Source organism: Rana temporaria, chromosome 5 (assembly GCF_905171775.1).
Source record: "Rana temporaria chromosome 5, aRanTem1.1, whole genome shotgun sequence".
In the NCBI taxonomy this organism is placed as follows: domain Eukaryota; kingdom Metazoa; phylum Chordata; class Amphibia; order Anura; family Ranidae; genus Rana; species Rana temporaria.
In genome coordinates this window covers 51330870-51350943 of record NC_053493.1, presented here as the reverse complement: position 1 = coordinate 51350943, position 20074 = coordinate 51330870, and the positions used below count along the sequence as shown (strand labels likewise).

Below are 20074 nucleotides of genomic sequence, written 5' to 3'. Positions count from 1 at the left end.
AAGTGAAGAAAACAATCCCCATAAGGACACAGGTTAGACAGGAAACAAACTGGTAGAGGATTTAATCTTTCCCCACGCTACCAAAAAATAAACAACGTTTTGGCTATACATACATATTAACTACATTCAAATTAGCGATGTTAGTAATGAAGAGTAAGATGTCTATATATTGCCTGATAAACCATAGTAAACCTTACCAATTATATGATGGCTACATTGCCCATGTAACAGCATAGTACAGTTTCCAATTTTGTTGTTAGTAGCGATTAAGGAAATTAGGATTTTTCCTTCACTTTGGTAAATATCAGGATATTTTGGCATAATTTAGCTTTTTAGCTAAATGAACTTAAATAAATAGGGAAGGCTAAAATAAGATGTTTTTTTAGGTGTGCAATGGGTCATCTTGAGTGTTAAGGTGAGGGTAAAGTAAGCTCCTTCAAACTATTCTGAACCTTTTCTTGAGCCAAAAAAGCACCATCCTTAGCTGATAACATTAGACACAGAGGAACCCTAATGCTAATGTAAAAACCTAGCCCTAAGTTAGGGTTAAAGCTAACTCTAATGCTGCGTACACACGATAGGTTAGTCTGATGAAACGGTCTGATGGACCATTTTCATCAGATCAAACCGATCGTGTGTGGGTCCCATCGGTTATTTATCCATAGGTTAAAAAAATAGGAACTTGTTTTAAAATTATCTGATGGATAAAAAAACTATAGAAAAAAATGATTGTTTGTAGGTACGTCCATCAGTTAAAAATCCACGCATGCTCAGAATAAAGTCGACGCATGCTTGGAAGCATTGAACTTCATTTTTTTCAGCACGTCGTTGTGTTTTACGTCACTGCGTTCTGACACGATCGTTTTTTTTAACTGATGGTGTGTAGGCACGACTGACCATCAGTCAGCTTTATCGGATAACTGATGGAAAAATCTATCACACCGTTTTCAACAGACTAACCTATCGTGTGTACAGGGCATGAGTTTATTCACAAAGACATGTGACCACCCTTTCAGTGCTGACATAACAATTACATGACTTTGTTTATAAAGAAGAAATGGTTAAGGTGAACGTTAGGGTTAAGGAAGAGTTAGCATAAGGCCAATGTTACACTTGTTGCCCTATTGCTGGCGAACATTCCCTAGAAACAGGATTGCTAAAAAGTGCTGTGAAAATAATAACCTACTTCCATAGGTCTTTTGCTCCTTGATGAACATGCTGAAAAATGCCACTAGCAAGCAGGAAGCTGACACCTCGCTCATTCAGCCAGTGAAAGAGTAATTTTTTGCCCTGTCATGTCCTGGTTCTATAGGTTCTCCAGTGTGACATTGTTTTTGTATGCAAATTTTACCTAAGCATAATGAAATTTGAGGCTAACTTTGATGAAATTTCATGGCAAAATCAATTCTGGCAAAAATACTCCACTGATTCCTAGTGCCTGGAGCAATTCAGAAAATAATTGGGATTGCCCTCTCAATGCATGAACACCAAACAAGGTCAGGGCACCCAATCAGCACATGTGGATTTCCTTGCACCGTCAATGGAATACAAGTCATATCTAGTTAAATACAAATGTAAATGTTTTATGCTACCTTCCGTCCAAGACAATTCTTAAGTACAATATGGGAACCTGCCATCTATGAAAGGCTCTTTACAAAATTTCCCAGAATCCAGAAATTTTCTCTATTAGTCATGGCATAGGAGAAGGAGCATACGTTTGTATAAGGAAATCAAGTCACAATATTCCCTACCCATTGACACCAAGACTGCCTAAGAACTTTGCCCCAGGATACATGAAGGAACCTCAGTCATGGCTTTTGGACCTGCAAAGTTTAACAGTATGACTCGGTGTTGCTTCTGTTTGGGTCCCAGCATGTAAAGTAAAGAGGTAAGGAAGGATTACTCACTTGCTGATAAAGTCATTAAGATCTGGTGACCACAGTTCTGGCTGACGTAGGGTCGGTGGTGGGTTCCTACAAAAAGACATACCATTAATAATATAGCATTTGGATATCTCTGCTAAATAAAATTGATTACGCTCTTCCACAAAGAGAATATTTACATATTGTATATTTTATAGAGAAACTCCATTAAAACAGGTCTCTGTTTAAATGTTGATCCCTGTTAGGCCTTTAGTGCAGTTTGAGGTAAACACTGCAATATAAATGGAAAGCTCCCGAGCTCCATGACAATTCTGACTTTTCACCTGATTCACCACTTTTGTTGGCCAAGTCAGTTCTCCATGTATTTCTAAATGTATTTCTAAATGTAATCCATTACAGGGAACCTGGTACAACATTTCGAAGCCCGAGTCTCCTAGATGGATTTCTAGAAGAACACCAGGAGCAGGTGACCAGATGTTTGTCTGGAAAGCAAAGTTCAGTTTGTCACTGCCATGCCTTGAGCTGTGGAAGACCTTCCTCCTGAGTAAAAGTTCAAATCTTATCCAACGCTGTTAATGGAGAATAATTTGTATAATTTCATGTAATAAGACATTACATAGAGGTTATACAGAGAGCAAGGTTCCCCCTTGTGGGATTTTAAAGGCCGTAATGATGATATATTACCAAAAACCAATATATATGGAAATTATTGTTTGTTATTTATTTTTGAGCTTTAATTGCAAACTGTATATACTATAATACATTTTTACTTTTATAATTACCATCTATATTGGATTAGGTGATATATCACCATTAGGGCCTTTAGAATCCCACAAGGGGGAACCTTGCTCTCTGTATATTGTACACAGGGATGTTGGCCCAGCCCCTAATCCTCTCTATCTCAACTTTTCTGTATATTACAAAGAGGTTATGAACTTATTACCAGCCCTTCATTTGGAAATTAACATTCTGCTGACCAGTTTTCCCCACTAGGACAAAAATGTAAGTTCTTCCCCCTAGGAGATGCATTCCTAGAACCTCAAAGGCTTGACTGGTAACCACTCATGAATAACCAACCAAGGTACTCACAGAGAACAGGGAAAATGTTTTTAAATAAACCTTTCTAGCTTCTACATTGTATCTCATTTCATGTTGCACATCTACGAGGACATAATGAGATCTTTGGAGCAAACTATGAAAGTTAAACAATGTTAAAAAAAAAAAAAAGAAAAGAAAATTTGAAATATAAAATGTATTAAAAATATTACGTGGTTAGTTAGTTAGTTAGCTAGCTAGTTAATAGGTTAGTGTTTTCATTGAGGGATTATAATTAGTTCATTAGTGTTAGGTCAATTAATAATTATTATTTGTTTTAATAATTGGGGAATTACAGCCACTGAACTCTAAACACAGTATTGGAAAATGCCTAATATCTATAAATCTACTATATACTGTACACACTTGTTTATCGACCATACAGTACTGACATATGTATTAAGACCTACGCATTTTTGGGATCCCTGTATTCAGCGCAGATAAAAGAAAATAATTTTGTCAAAATCTTTCACTGGATTATTATACAAAGTTCATTACACATAAAAAAAAAATAGAACTGTGTTAGTTTCACATTTAGTAAATTTCTCTGCCTATCATAAAATGTAAAAAAAAGGGATAATTAAACTTGCGCTTAGTGTATGAGACTACAGCACTCCAAAATGTCTGAATACAGGAGATTAACAATCAAATAAACAGTAAGAAGTGCACATATCTCTTTAAATAAATACAATCACATATTAAATTCAACAAAGGAAAAATGCAACATTAAAGTTCCGACTCAAATTTGAGCAATACTAAAATTTTTTCAAAAAAAGGCTTAATTTACTGGTGGACTTCTCATATACATAGTTTTTTGGATTTTATGGCACATACATAAATATATTTAATATTTTTTTTAACATGAATTTCTTTTTGGGTAATTTCTAGTATTGCTTGAATTAGAGTGGCATCTTTAATGTTGCATTATTTGTTGTATTTATTATGTGATTTATTTTATTAAAAGGCCTAAGCACACTCATTTCTGTTTGCTTTATCATAAAATATATTCAGGGTATAAAAAAAAACAAATGCAGAAATTAATTAATTAACAGTTTAAGTTTAGAAAATCACTTTGTATGAAAAACGATAAACAAGTTATTGTTGAATAAACTACTGCATACCAAAACTTTTGAATTTGGTCTGGACACAAAGGTTTTGATAACCTCAGGACATGAAAGAAGTGAAAAGGCAACAATAATTTTCAAAGTGAAGTAATTCACTGTAAGTGTACCTGGCTGACCCTCTGAGTTTAATACTTTGAGTTTTCAGTCTAAAACTAGTTGCAATGGGGTCATTCCAGCTCAAAGTAAAAAATCCAGACAAATAATATTTTCAGGAGCTCTGGAACGGCAAACTCCATATCCTGCCATTACAAGACTCCTTTCCTATAGTTGTCCTTAATACTACAATAGTAAAACAACATACCTAGGAATTTTAAAAAGAGCTCTCATTGGATGCAAGTCAGCCAGTGGAGGATCACCATCACTGAGCTCTATGGCTGTAATACCTAAAGACCAGACATCACAGCGTGCATCATATGTTGTATCTACTTGCTGTTCACATGCGATCACCTAGCAAAACAAGACAGAAATGTAAAGTATTATGTGGATTTTTTTGACATTATCAATGCCTTACAATTAATACCTAAAACCCAATTCTGGGAGATAGGAAAATTCTCCCTTGCAGTGGGGCTGCCCCTGCACTGCAAGGGTTAACTGCTAATTTTGAGGTTGTAACCTCAGCAAGATGTGTGATGCACATTGTTTTTAATGGTTACTTTTAATTGTCATAATACAATTTTGGATATTTTTATATAAATGATTAGTAATTTTGGTACCTCTATAAGTCCTAATAGTTTTTTGTTTGGAGGGAATTTACAAAAATAAATGTGCATTCACTAAAATATACTATAGTTACCTTTTAAGTTCTAAAACAACACAGTAAACTGCATTGGTTACATTTGAAACATAATAAAAGAGAGCCAACCTCAGGCGCCATCCAAAATGGAGTTCCTACAGACGTGTTCCGATGGAGACGGGTGTTTGACAGTTGGGCTGATACACCTGTATTATTTAAAGGGTATTCATGTTAGGATCAGTTTTCAATAAGGTTTAAACACCTAACCTGTCACACTGCAGTGTATAAGGGGTATGAATATTATTTCAACTCCTCATGCATACTGGACGTTAAAATAACGTTATAAAAACGCCAGTAGCTTGACAGTGAGTTTTCAAATTTTTTCAGCTTTTTTCAACATTTTTTCAATAGTTTTTTTTAGCGGTTTTTGGTTGAAGAAAAAAAATGTTTATTTTTTTTTCAATGGATCAAAAACGTTAAAAAACACTGGTGAGTGACATGTTTGAGCGTTTATCAGCGTTTATTGACGTTTATCAGCGTTTATCAGTGTTAGAGCGTTTTTACAGCTGAAAAACGTCTCTCAGAACCCACTAGTTTTGTGTTTTTTTTACTGCTCAAAAACGCCAATGCCCAAAACTGCTGATAACTGCCCATGTGTGCATTGACACATAGGATAACATGATGGAGAGTTTATTGACTGTTGAAAAAAAAGGTCTACTGCCAAAAACAGCTGCTGTAAAAACGTCCAAAAATGTCCAGTGTGCATGAGGCCTAAATGTAAGAGATCAGCTTGATGTCATCTTCGATATATGTGTCATTGATTTAAAACTGAGCTCCTGGCACATGTGCAGTGCGCACCCGACTGTGAAGCTGCAAGCTGTCACAGCCGGGTGCCCACAGCCGCATCCGGCAGAGGAGAGGGTGAGAATTGAGGGTTCGGGCGGCCGCATCTCTGGATCATGGGACAGGTGAGTTTGTGTTTATTGAAAGTCAGCAGCTACACTTTTTGTAGCTGTTGATTTTTAATAAACACAAAAACGAGTGGAACTCCACTTTAATATCTTTAAGGGCTCCAGACTATCTGGTCCATTATCTTTAAAACTGAACTTCGCTGTCTCAATCAACATTGACAATTTTTAACCACTTCCATACCGCGCCTATTCTGGCACTTCTCTCCTTCATGTAAAACGTTTTTTGCTAGAAAATTACTCAGAACCCCAAACATTATATGTATATATTTTTTAGCAGACACCCTAGGGAATTAAGTGGCGGTCATTGCAACTTTTTATCTCGCACGGTATTTGCGCAATCATTTTTCAAAAGCCTTTTTTTTTTCTAATGGTTTCATGAATTAAAAAATAACAAAACAGTAAAGTTAGCCCAATTTTTTTGTATAATGTGAAAGATGATATTACGCCGAGTAAATAGATACCTAACTTACATACTCGTGGAATAGCACCAAACTTCTGTACTTAAAAATCTCCATTGGCGACACTTTAATTTTTTTTTACAGGTTACCAGTTTAGAGTTACAGAGGAGGTCTAGTGCTAGAATAATTGCTCTCACTCTAAGGCCTCGTACACACAACCGAGTTTCTCGGCAAAAACCAGCAAGAAACTTGCTGGGAGATATTTTTTTTGCCGAGGAAACCGGTCGTGTGTACATTTTCGTCGAGGAAACTGTCGAGAAGCTCGACGAGCCAAAAAGAGAGCAAGTTCTCTATTTCCTCGACGGGAATAGAGAAACTTGCCTTGTCGAGTTCCTCGACAGCCTAACAAGGAACTCGACGAGAAAAACGATGTGTTTCGCCCGTCGAGTTCCTCGCTCGTGTGTACGAGGCTTAACGCACGCGGCGATACCTCACATGTGTAGTTTGAACGGCATTTACATATGTGGGCGGGTCTTACATGCACGTTCGCTTGTGAGCGTGAGCTACTGGGGACAAAAATGTTTATATTTTTTAATTTGACTTAATTTTATTATTTTTACACTTTGTTTTACTTTTTTTTTTTAATCAGTTTTATTCCTATTACATGGAATGTAAACAGCCCTTGTAATAGGAATAGTGTGTGGCAGATCCTCTTTATGGAGAGATGCGGGGTCAATAAGACTCCACATCTCTCATCCAGGCTGGAAAGCATGAGATCGGGAAAAAAATCACTGATCCCATGCTTTCAGCCACGATTGCGGCTTTGTTTACTTCCGGGTACCCGGGCGTGACATCATAAAGGTCGCGCCCAGGCCTCCGACGGTCATAGAGATGACCGGTGACCATCTGGTCACCAGAAATCTCTATGCTCTTCATTCAGCGGCGGCCGATTCGTTCTCCGGGCCTTCGATGGCACGGGAGAGCACTGAGAAGCATCGGATGGCTGCGGGAGGCGGGGATGTTCCCTCCCACCACCTATAAGAATGTTCAAGCAGCAGAATTGTCGATATGATCATTCTTATGGTGCGCAGAATCGCTTCCTGAAAAGAAGGATATCTGAATGATGCCTGTAGCTGCAGGCATCATTCAGATATTCACCACTGAAGTCCAGGACGTCATATGACGTCCTACCGTCCTACGGTACGAAAGTGGTTAATCCTAATGCCGCGTACACACGATCGGACATTCCGACAACAAAACCGTGGATTTTTTTTTTTGATGGATGTTGGCTTAAACTTGTCTTGCATACACACGGTCGCACAAATGTTGTCGGAAATTCCAAACATCAAGAACACAGTAACGAGCCGAGAAAAAAGAAGTTCAATAGCCAGTGCGGCTCTTCTGCTTGATTCTGAGCATGCGTGGAATTTTGTGCATTGGCATTGTGTACACACGGTCAGAATTTCCCACAAGTTTTGTTGTTGGAAAATTCGAGAACCAGCTCTCAAATTTTTTTGGTCGGAAATTCCGTCAGCAATGTCCAATAGAGCCTACACACGGTCGAAATTTCCGACAACAAGCTCCCATCGAACATTTGTTGTCAGAAATTCTGAGCGTGTGTACGCGGCATTATGCTGCTAGCATTAGTAAATAGCTAGGAAGGTATATTATATTTAATTGTTTTAAACTTTTTTTATCCATTTCTTCAATTACTTCCTCAAAGAGATTTCTCAGCAAAATAAAGCATGGAGACATGGGTGGATGGGGGAGTTTGGTTTGAATGATAAAAATTCATTAACAACTTCAGCCCATAAGGATTTACCCCATTCCTGACCATGCCATTTTTTACGATTCGGCACTGTGTCGTTTTTCAACTGACAATTGCGTGGCTGTGCGACGTTGTACCCAAATAAAATTGACGTCCCCTTTTCCCCACAAATAGACCTTTGTTTTGGTGGTATTTGATCACTTATGTGGTTTTCATTTTTTGCGCTATAAACAAAAAAGACAGATAATTTAAAAAAAAATGAATTTCTTCATCAGTTTAGGCCGATATGTATTCTTCTACATATTTTTGTTTAAAAAAAACGCAATAGGCATATATTAATTGATTTGTGCGAAATCTATAGTGTCTACAAAATAGGGAATAGATTTATGGCATTTTTATTATTATTATTTTTTTTACTAGTAATGGCAGCGATCAGCGATTTTTATCGGTACTGCGACATTGCAGTGGACAAATCGGACACTTTTGACACTATTTTAGGACCATTGACATTTATACAGTGATCAGTGCTATAAAAATTATTACTGTGTAAATGTCACTGGCAGGGAAGGGGTTAATAATAGGGGGCGATCGAGGGGTTACATGTGTTCCCTAGGTGTGTTTCTAACTGTGAGGGGATAGGACTGCCTGAGGGAGGAGATAGATAGCTGTTCCTAATCTTTAGGAGCAGCAGGACTGTCTCTCCTCCCCTGACAGAATGGAGATCTGTCTGTTTACATTGACAGATATCCATTCTGTCTCTGTCAGAAGCGATTGTGGGTGGCTGGCAGGCATTGCGCCGCCGGCCACCTGCATCGGCTCCGAGATTGGGCCACTGGCTCACGCGCGTGCCCCCTAGAGCTTTTAAAGCAGCTGACGTGCCATGATGGCGATTCGCCCCGGGGAAACCAACCTGTATAATTGTGGCGGCTGGTCCTGAATCGGGTTTACATCCACTTTAAGTGGTTAAACTGCATTTTTGGTTTGTGATGCTCAGATGCAGTGTAGTTTCACTTTAAGCAAACATATCCAAGAAGTTGTATTAATTAATGGCAAGAAAATAATTTATTTAATACCTGTATACATACAACATATATGTTTTTCTTAACCTCCCTGGAGGTAATGCCGAATCAAGCTCGGGGTGGAAATCCAGTACCATAAGCGGTATTCCGGAGCCAGACTCAGGATCACATCGCAGTATCTAGGCATGGTTACTTACCTTGTCCCCTGGATCTTGCAATGTCTCCCCGCTGTGTGAGCGAGCTGCGTCCTCCTCGCTCGATTCACAGTGCCCGAGTGCTGCCGAGCTCCGTTCCCTGCGACGTTACGACGCACGGGGCGGAGATCGGCGCCAAATTCAAAAAAGTTAAAACACAGTACACATACGGATTACAGTACTATATTAAATAATTACACATCCCCTTTGTCCCTAGTGGTCTGTCCAGTGCCATGCATGCACTTTTCTTTCTACCTGGAAACTGGAGATTGTCCATAGCAACCAAAAAGTGTCCCTTTATGTTAAAAGTGGTTTTAGACCAGCTAGAAAAAAGCGATAATAAATTAGAATCACTTGCAGAATTGAGCGATAGCGATTTGTGGGGAAATTCATCATCAAACACTGAAAGTAATGACAGCGACAATTCTGCAACTGAGCATATTTCAGTGTTTTTGATTTGATTAATTTGTATTATTATATTATTATTTGTTATAATTATTTATAGTTATTTTTTATATTATAATTTATGATTTTGTGTTTCAAACTGTATCATACCCGGGATGTCTACTAGACTCTTGTTTGGACAGATTTAAGTGAGTTATTCCTAAGAATTGCAGGCCTACAATATAAAACATCAAATTTCCATGCAAAATAATTGTACCGCTTTCAGCATCTAAAATCTGACATAATCATACCGCCAGGGAGGTTAAAGAGACTCACCAAGTCCCCAAGAAAATAATCCTTTGACATGCAGCAGTTCCCTAATTACATAAAGCAACTTTTATGCCACTTGGGCCTATCGGTACATCTACAGATCTGAGGCACAAAGAAGCATCAGGAACCCCATGGAGCTTTCTTTTGAGATTCAAATACAAGGTAGGTATCAAAACTACCAATTTTCCACTGAAGATCAAAGTGTGTAAATTTTAAATTTTAAATGTGATTTCCGCATTATTCAAGTGTATTATGCAGCTCTGTAATCTTGATTTCCAGACAGATTTGAATTGGAAAAATAAGACTCTGTACTGCTGAACCTTGTAAAAATATATCTAATAGTAGTAATAAAACTGACACATGTGTTTACCATCTTCAATATTCATTGTTGTATCTAGCTTTATATACATTTTGCAAAAATGTAACATTGATAATCCACTGTTCATTACTAATTTTAGGACTATTGTATATAAAAAAACATTGTCATACCAAAGTCCACCAGTTTGACACCTCCATCTGTAGTGAGTAGAATATTGTTTCCCTTAACATCACGGTGAATTGTCTTATGGCTGTGCAAGTGTTGTAGTCCCTGCAGAACATTCATTATATTAGAAGAGGATATACATTTTTTTTGATTGTGTTATATTTATGCGTAATGCAATATATTGTAGTTAACTTATCCTTAGATGTGGCGGCTCATTCGTTTTCTTTTTCTCTTTTAAGGCTTTTTTCCCTTGTTTTCATCTGGTAATCTAGCCAGAAACACACTTTAGGGTTTATTTGCTAGAACTGGAGAGTGCAAAATCTGGTGTACCACAGCAGTACCAGATTTTGCAATTTCCAGTTTTAGTAAATCAACCCCATTCTTTATTAGAGTGCCTCAACTCTAATGAAGGAGCACGTTTAAAGCACACATTTTTGTCACATGAAAACACATATGAAACCCCCAAATTTTATATATTTCTGAAAGCAGAGTACCCACAAAATAGAACAAATGTTACAAATCTTTATGTTGCACAATATTAATGCAATTGTTTATCAAATCTATATTTTCAGTTTAAAATACACCCACATTTTAGTGAATTTTAATGAAAGTAAATGGGAACATGTAACAAAAATAAAGTATGTGTTATCCCAATTTGGCTGCAAAGGTGGGAATACACTTTAAGAATTTACTGAGTAAGAACAGCAAATAAGATCACTTGGAGATTAATGTTGCCTGAGGTCAGGCGAAGAGCTTTTGAGGGGTCTTACCTAATGTGCACTTATCCTTAAGAAGTCACCGAATAAGTGCAGCACGTAAGATCACATGGCTTCACTTTCAAATCCAGGGAATTATTTCTTTGATCCGGAGACCAGAATAGTATATGCTATTAAATATGAGTTTTTATATGGATGTACAGTAAAAAAGTACACTGAGTGCCTTTGAAGGATCTCACTTATCAAAGCCATGGTATGGTCAGTAGTAGTTAGTCACAGTCAACTGGACTTGTTTTATAATTGTGAAGAAAGAGAGGTAAAAAGAGGGTGGTTTACCAAACTTTCATAAACGTGTCCCCATCCTGCTCTTTGACAATCAACATCTGCTTTTATACATTCCATGGTAATTGGATTAAAGCCTGCTGAACCGGCCGAGATTCGAACTGTGTTCGGGCAGGCTAAATTGTACCAAGTTGATCGATCAATCAACTTGAGTACAACCAGCATGCTGGGTTTTACATGTGATTATTGCTAGCATCTGCTATAGCTGCCAGCAATAATCACTGTCTTGTCTTCTCATGGTGGGGACAGCTTCCCCCGCTCTCCCCCCCATCCCCCCTCACCAGGAGAAGACCATGACACAGTGATTTATGCAGATAGCAATAGAACATGGCAGCTTTATTTGGATGAACAATTATATATATATATATATATATATATATATATATATATATATATATATATATATATATATATATATATATATATATATATATATATATATATATATATATAAAAATAAAAAACTTTGGGAACTCTTTACTAACCCTTTTCAATAGTTTTACTCCAGAGGAACTCTTGAATAAATGTTTAGGTCTTAGAGAAACCTTGCAAAGATTAGTCCATCCCTTACATTAGTGGTCAGTGGGAAGAGTGCCCCCATTACAGTGGTGATCAGAATACCACACTTGTATAATCAGCTAAAAAAGATGTTGGCCCTGGAGCTACTGTAAGAAAACACCATCAGAAGGTCAATCAGCCACAGCTCAAGGAACCTCAAGCAATCCCTGGAGGAACCCAGGTTGAGAATAATTGCTCTATAGAGTTGTTATGAAAACAATTAGTATTCTAAATCACCAGAATATTTGCTTTGAGATAGAAATTAAAGAGGTAGGGGCACCTAAATGGTTTTGCTATGTGTCACTATTACCCACAGCTACTGCCCTGTAGCATAGGTTGACTTCAAAGTCCCAGTTCATGTTCGGGGAAATAATCCTTAAGGAGGAAGCTACCTAAGAGACAGCTCACACATCTTGCTGAAAAGGATGACAGGAAAAGTGGTGCAAGCACATACAGGAAATTAATGCTAGGATATGCTTTTTTAAGTCAACGTGTTATCTACTTTATATGTAGTAAAGTAAGTATTCCCCCGTTCCTGTGGAGTCACCAAACCGATGTGACTGGCCTGTCAGACCGTTTTCATCGGTTCACCTCTAAAGTGGCCGTACGGCCTGATATGTGTACACACCATCAGTCCAAAATCCGATCGGGTCAGAACGCGGTGACGTCAAACACACGACGTGCTGAATAAAACGAAGTTCAATGCTTCCAAGTATGCGTCGTCTTGATTCTTAGCTGTGAAGAAGCACTAAGGCATAGTGCGAAACGTCAGCTTTTCTTTTGTTGTGCTGTTTTTTGCTGTGGCATGTATTTTGTGATTTTTAATTAAAGGAGGAGTTTTTTTAGAGTGCGGCTGTCCCAGCTTTTTTCCTTCATCCTAAACCTGCATTTTGATTCTGAGCATGCGCGGGTTTTGAACCGATGCTTTTCTGTTCGGTTTTGAAGCATGTTTAGAAATTTTGGACCAAAGGAAACCAGACCGATAGCCTATACACACGGTCGGTTTGGTCCGCTGAAAATGAACTTCGGTTCATTCTCATCGGACCAAACCGACCGTGTGTACGGGGCCTTATGGTGCAGCAGCCACCATATGGGTCAAACAATACCCATGATAATATATATGAAAAAATCTAAGATTGGTGTTGCGCTCAAAAACATCCCCAATAAAGTCACGTGACGGTGACAATACGTAGGGCAAAACAGACACCGGAAGTGACATCTGCCACGAGCTTGCCGCTCATTAGGATACACTGCACAGTTTGCTTTTACTTTAATGTGAGTACATGAGTACCTTAAAGTCTCAACGCCACTTGTTGAATGCCAGTTAGCACCTTATGGTTTGCACCTTGCACTTCTCCATGGTTGGAAGATTATGTTACTTCTGGATTGTGATTATTCGCACTATTTGCACTTTCATATACATGGACATTTGTTGAAGTTTTTCCTTGTGTATTCATCTTAATTTTTTTTATATATTTATATATTCTAGTATTTGTACACTACAGTCACCTTATTGGTAACTTTACTGCACTGTATTTGATCACCATTTTATATATTTATTTTTCTTGAAGTATTATAAATATGTCCCTGTCTAGAGGTACTTTTAAAGGTAAGTGGGCAGTGTTGGGTTAGAATACCTGGTGGCTTCTCATACTTCTTAGAAAATCCAGTATTGAGAGTTCTGTTAAACATGCTTGTGCAACCCATCCCCATAGCTCCCAACTGTCCCTGATTTCAAGTGACTGTCCCTCATTCGGAAAACAAAGTCCCTCTGTGCCTCTTTCCTCCTCATTTGTCCCTCATTTTGATCTGATCTATATAGTTGTATATAAAATGCACTACTTTTCGATCAAAAAGTGTTTTACAGTACTAAACCTTTCACCAAATTTCTAAATTGCTGCATTTGTAAATTCCAGAAGCCAATATTTTTTTTTGCAAAGTATTTTTTTTGTACAATTCTTCTGTAAGAGGGCATGGCGGGGGGTGTCCTATGCCTACATACTTTTGCTAATAGGTGTCTCTCATTCCCATCTCAGAAAGTTGTGACTGAGGTATGCATCTCACAAGGACCACATTGTGCGTAATATGGTTGCTCCTCAATAATTTGCTTACTTTAAAATATAAAGAATCCATGGTGTGTGGAGAAGTCACACTCATTTGGGTTTTGGCTTTTCAATCCTCATAGCGTTTAGGCAGAGCTGGATATTCTAACAAACACATCTCACCACCAGGAGATATTTGAGGCCAGTGTGTACACAAACATGCTGATTTCAAAATGATGTTGAATGAAAAAAGTATTCGACAACAAGTATGCACAATTAGGATGTCACAATGAGATCCATGGAAACCTAACAAATATAATTACAGCACTACACAGGTGTGGAAAGAGGCATAGACGGGGAAGAAGAAATGTACTCCAGAAGCAGAGACTCACCATAAGAGCTTCATGTAGGATGTATGCAATGATAGTTTCATTCATTCTTTCACCTCTTTTCAGGAGTCCTTTTGCCAAATCAGTGACAGATCCGCCATTGCACAACTGCAAAGGTCATGTAAATATTATTATTGATTTCTGTAACGCCTTCATAACCTCATGTAGTACTGTACAAATTAAGTGTTACAAATAGAGTTAAATAATACAGAAACGTTATATATATATATATATATATATATATATATATATATATATATATATATATATATATATACATACACACACAATATTGCACAGAGTTGTATATATATGTATCAAAAAGCACATCAGTCAACATGACATGAATAAAAGGGTTGTGTTTACTATATCTTTATTTAAGAGAAATAATGGTAGAAACTAAGATATTATTGAACTTAGAGTGGTTCAGGTGAATGGATAATTCTGCATATTATATACAAGGTTACATTCTTATGTGCAGACATGTTTTTTGTTTTTTTTACATTTTCTTCCAAGCATATACTGTTTTATTTCAATCATTTCTATGGAACAAAAAAAAAACATTCAATACAAAGGGTTTCACATTGAACATTTCTGATATAACAAAAAGACACAGTAGTTTAATTTCCAGATCCCATAATTACAAATAGTAAAACTTTTACAATTGTAGTACTATTCTTTAAAATACCCCGGGGGGGTATTAAGGGACTGCAACGAAAGGGATCGCAAGGAGAGAGGGCCCACCCCCAGGGCACACCCACGGGAACAAGCTGTGCCTCAAGAGAGAATGAGCCCCCCCGCCCGCTGCTTCCCCAACGCTGATACAGAGTATTATCATTTAGGTGAAACATCATTGGATGATTGCTTATAATTTGTAACTACATAAAGGAGGGAATTTAGAAAAATTGACTCACATATTGCTAGATTATTAAGAAGTAAGAGAGAAGGAGCTCCAAGTAGACCAATTGGATTCGTATTTAGAAGTGTTGTCATCTCAGTTTGCCCATATTCTTTCATATTCAATGTGTAGACATGTTTTAAAGTATAATAATACCTTTATCTGAAAAAAAGCTGAAGTTTTGCTTTTTTTAACAGCACTAGGAATAGTACTTTCAATGAATGAATGAATGTGTTCCGTGTTCTGGTGGATACTGGGTTGAAATGTTCATTCTCCTACCCCCAGATACCCCCGCTGTGATCTTGTAGTGCTGTGGGAGTCAATATGAGTGGCTGCAACTGTGACAGACACTCGTCAAAAGTGATGACTATTTTGGGCCTGTGTTCCAGTAATAGAGGCTGTACTATTGGTTCCCTCAATGAAAAGCATTCTATAAATGGAGGAGTTGGACTTTTCATTCTTCCGCCCCTTTCTCTATTCATACAGAGAGTTCACTTTTCATTGTGGTAACAGATAGTACGGCTTCTATGAAAGGAGGGGACGGAAAGGACAGGTATAGTTGGCACTTTTGACAAGTGCCTGACCCAAGTGCATCCCCTCATATTAACCTCTGCAGCGTTGTAAGGTCACTACTGCAGAGGGGTATCCAGAGGCAGGGGACTACAGATTTCAGCACAGCATCTACCAGCATACAAGACACTCTTCAATCAGTATCGTTTCTCGTGCTGTTTTCTTTTTTTTTTTTAATCACTAAATGTGAGCTTTAAAGTCTATCTAGAGTCAAACATTTACTTGCAGTCTTGCATAATGTAGGGAAGATTTTGAACTCTTGTAAGGTTTTTACTGCTTTTTTTGTCCCCAGGGAAGATCCACCTGCTCTGTTTGTCCTCAATGCCAATATCACCGAGACCAAAACTGAGGAAAAATCCCAAATTTTGAGTCCCAACCAAGAAAACAAGGAGAAATCCTCATATGATTCTTTACCCTTTCCATAACTAAAACATGTTTTTGCTTAGATATACTTAAATTCTAATGGTCCCTTACCCTACCTTATGCCACTTATACCCCAAACTACAGACCTTAGATCAGCGGGTGATCAACAGGGAGCTGTGACTTATGCTGGGCAACGCTTCTGGCCAGCAGTTCTGCTCATAGATATCCTTTTTTCTACAGGCCATAATGAATAAACTATTTCTCTCCAGGCTTATAAGTAGAAGACTTATAAGTCTTCTTCATTAGGGTCTATGAATACCCAGCACCACAGCATATGCTCTCTGTCCACATCAGCCACTGGTTTCAGGTCTGTAGTTGGAGGTATAGGTAGCATGGGAAGGGTAGGGGAGGATTAAGTTTGCTAAAGTTGTTGTTGTTAAAGGAGGCATTTTTGAAGGTACGATGGACTGAATTTTGCAAATCGTTTTGGGTAAATTTCCATAGAACCATAGAGCATAGAGGTTTAAAGGGCATTGTGAAGGCAGAGTATGAAGATCTGAACAGAGGGAAGAGAAAGTTACATGCACATTCAAGGTTGTACGTGTGTGAAGGCTCACAAATTTGTGATTCCAGATGCATAGAGGAGCCAGACTGGAAAGCCGTTTCCCAGATAGCATTGGGGTTTGGGCTTAATGTGATTGCAAGGTTACAGCAAAAGAAAAAAATCGAAATTTGGGGGTGATACAAACCTCCAAAACCAGCCATAACTGATCTCCCGTTTTTATGTCTTTCTTGAAATACATTCCAAAGAACTTGACAACATTTGGATGATCAGACAAAGCCTTCAGTATGTTATATTCTGCTTCAATTTCTTCATCAATATCTTCCTATGAAGGAAAATATCAATTAGGCAATTAAACAATCTGTTTTCAACCCAATGTTCAATATTTCCCCTACCTAAATTGCTTAAATCATTTTATTGTATATTTTCATGTAATAAGATTGACCTACCTGTCCAGTATATCAAGTTAAAGTGTATGTAGACCATTACAATGTTCTCTTATTTTCTACCCTTCAGTCTGTTAAATATAACATTGTAAGTGTTTTGCTATAACGGTTTGATACGTGTAAAAAATACCTGTTGATTCATACATTATCATGTATAATTGTGTATAATAATAATAATATAATAATAATAATAATAATAATAATAATAAAGAGCTGTCCTGTGCGCTCTGCAATTTATCACAAAAAGGCTATTCCTCCTTCCTGTTCACCTCTCTGGACTATGTAGTTCACCCCCCATTAAAATGAGAAGAGAAAAAGATGTTCTGTATTCATAACACATGTCTTGGCAGCGAAGCCTTCTAAAGCCTGAAATGGGTTAATTTTAAATTTACATATTCATTCAATAAACACCAACCTCTTCGCTCAGCAAAGAAATCATTATTCCCAAAACATTTCATACAATTTCAACCTAATTACAAAACAATGAATGGCAGAATATTTTACAACCAATCCCAGTTTTCCCGGAGGCTACGAATCAGCTAATATTTGTGTGCCGCTTGAACTAGCAAACCGTTAGATGAAGTTTAAAGGGCAAATGTCCATCAAGTTCTCGATTTTGTTAGGCTTCACTCTTTTAGGGCTTGTGTTCCGAACAAGGCAGAAAAAAAAAAAAATAAACAGAATTTTTCAATTACCTTTCACAATGAAAAATACTTTGTCAGTAAATGCGTTTCATTCCCGAGATCAATATGTTCCAGTTTTATCTGCTGGAAATTTCCCAAATACATAAAGGTCTACCTGGCTCTGTTGGATGTTGCCTGCTCTGAGAGCACATTGTATTTTGCACAATTAAACTGACATTTTTCAAACATTTATTGCTGACAGAACGTTCTTTAAAAATAAGTTTTACATGGTGCATTAACCCAGGATGTGAAGAACTCCATAAACTGTATAAAGGTCTGAGAAGCTCAGTTCAGTCCTGTGCATTTATGCACAAATAAAAAAAAATGAAGTGCAGAAATCCATAGAAGCTTAAATTTATCCTTTCATTAAGTTGACCACAACAAAGTCAAATCTGATTGGATGTTGTGAGTTTTATACGTTATTATTCTTTGCTTTTCTTTCAAAAATATGCACCTGAAGGATACAGTTAAAGTGTTACTAAACCCACAACAGTAAGATCAGTCTATATATGTAGTAAAGCAGGGATATGCAGTAGCGGACCTCCAGCTGTTGCAAAACTACAAGTCCCATGAGGCATAGCAAGACTCTGACAACTCATGAGGCAGAGGCATGCTGGGACTTGTAGTTTTGCAAAAGCTGGAGGTCTGCTAATTACATATCCCTGCAGTAAAGCATGCTTGTTATACTCACTGTGGAACCTAATGGGTTAATCCTCTGCAGTGGAGTCAGGCTGCACATGCTCAGTTGGTGTGTATTGCTGGAGAGTTTTTTTTTTGGGAGAGTGCATGTGATCAGCACAGAGCCAATCAGCACTGTCCAGACAGAAGGTCAGGGGTCCTGGATCCTGATAGGGCAGCTCATTGCAGTATGAACACTCCTCCTACAAGCTTTACAAGGAACTAATACAAGTCACAAGACTGCTATATACTGCCAATGAGAAAAGGTATTTAAAAGTTTATATTTACTAAAAAAAAATGTTCCATGTTCTGTGTACTGTGGGAGACCAGATATAGTGAATGCAGTGGCCTGGCTTTAGTAACACTTTAATGGCTAGATAGGGACAAACTCATTTAGCAACACAGAGAGGCAGAAGAAGATGGGCAGGTAATCTGTAGCCAGGTGTAAGGTCCTCCACTTTCAGAAACGGCAGCAGGAGAGTCCGGAGCCAAATAGTACGCAGGGGATAAAGTCACGTGGTGTGACGAGACACGTAGGGACCGGGAGCACTAGATCCTACACGCTCTGACGGCAGAGAGACGAGCTCACCGCTCGTTTATGTTTTGACTTTGTCCCTTCATTTCAAATGTGAGTGCTACTTTTACTTTTTTTATTAAACACTTTTATTGCGGAACTGTACTATATGCCTCCCTCTCTTTCCTTCTACCCACATCCTCTGAGCAACACACTTGATACTACGTGGCAAGCCAGGAGGTGGAGGAAGTGGAAGAGAGACACCCAGGAACACACACAGGATCACTTGCGAATTCGGCGTTCGTTGGAGATAAGCCCACTATTCATGGCCTCCATGTGAGTGCATGTCTATGTGATTTATCATTTCCCAATGACCATCACAGTATTACGCCATTATCCCTTTGCTGTTTCCTTTTTTATGCCTATCTGATGTGGAGCCCCCCAGCTATATACAAGCCTTGCTGCAACTTTGAGGATACACCTGTGGTGTCTTTGGCTGTCCGTGCTATAGCCGTGAGGTGAGCATTTAGGAACCACAAGAGGTGTCTGCACTAAAGTTTGTTCTCCCAAGTTCACTGGAGTTTGGCTTTTCTTTGGAATCACCGTTCATAAGACTTTGCTTCATCATACACTTGTGTGTTCATTTTTTCACATATATGTGTATCCACTGGACTTATTGACATTGATATTCATTTATTCTACACAATTTATTTTTGTTTATGTTTTGCCTTATGCTTGTTCGAGCATTTACGCATTTGCACTGGTAGTTCATATTGCTTTTATGCTTATTGGCATATTTTGTATACTCTATTTTATTTAATTAGAGGTTTACTGCCCCTAGTGGTCATTTTACCCACTCAGTGGGCCTTGTATCACTTTTTGTTCGACAGACAGTGCAGTCACTATCACCTATTCACACTTTTTTCCATT

At 38.0% G+C, this 20074-nt stretch overlaps 1 protein-coding gene across 4 annotated transcripts in view; it reads right to left on the bottom strand.

Annotated features, from left to right (window-relative positions):
• The window catches only part of MYO3A (myosin IIIA), a 245134-nt gene that overhangs the window by 168117 nt on the left and 56943 nt on the right, over positions 1 to 20074 (bottom strand). For all 4 annotated transcript variants that reach the window (XM_040352539.1, XM_040352538.1, XM_040352541.1 and 1 more), the window contains exons 3-8: positions 17011 to 17148; positions 14434 to 14538; positions 10389 to 10488; positions 4965 to 5041; positions 4404 to 4549; positions 1908 to 1973 (exon numbers count right to left, since the gene is read on the bottom strand). In XM_040352539.1, coding sequence (XP_040208473.1) covers positions 1908 to 1973; positions 4404 to 4549; positions 4965 to 5041; positions 10389 to 10488; positions 14434 to 14538; positions 17011 to 17148 — 632 coding nt within the window. The remainder of the gene's footprint in view (positions 1 to 1907; positions 1974 to 4403; positions 4550 to 4964; positions 5042 to 10388; positions 10489 to 14433; positions 14539 to 17010; positions 17149 to 20074) is intronic.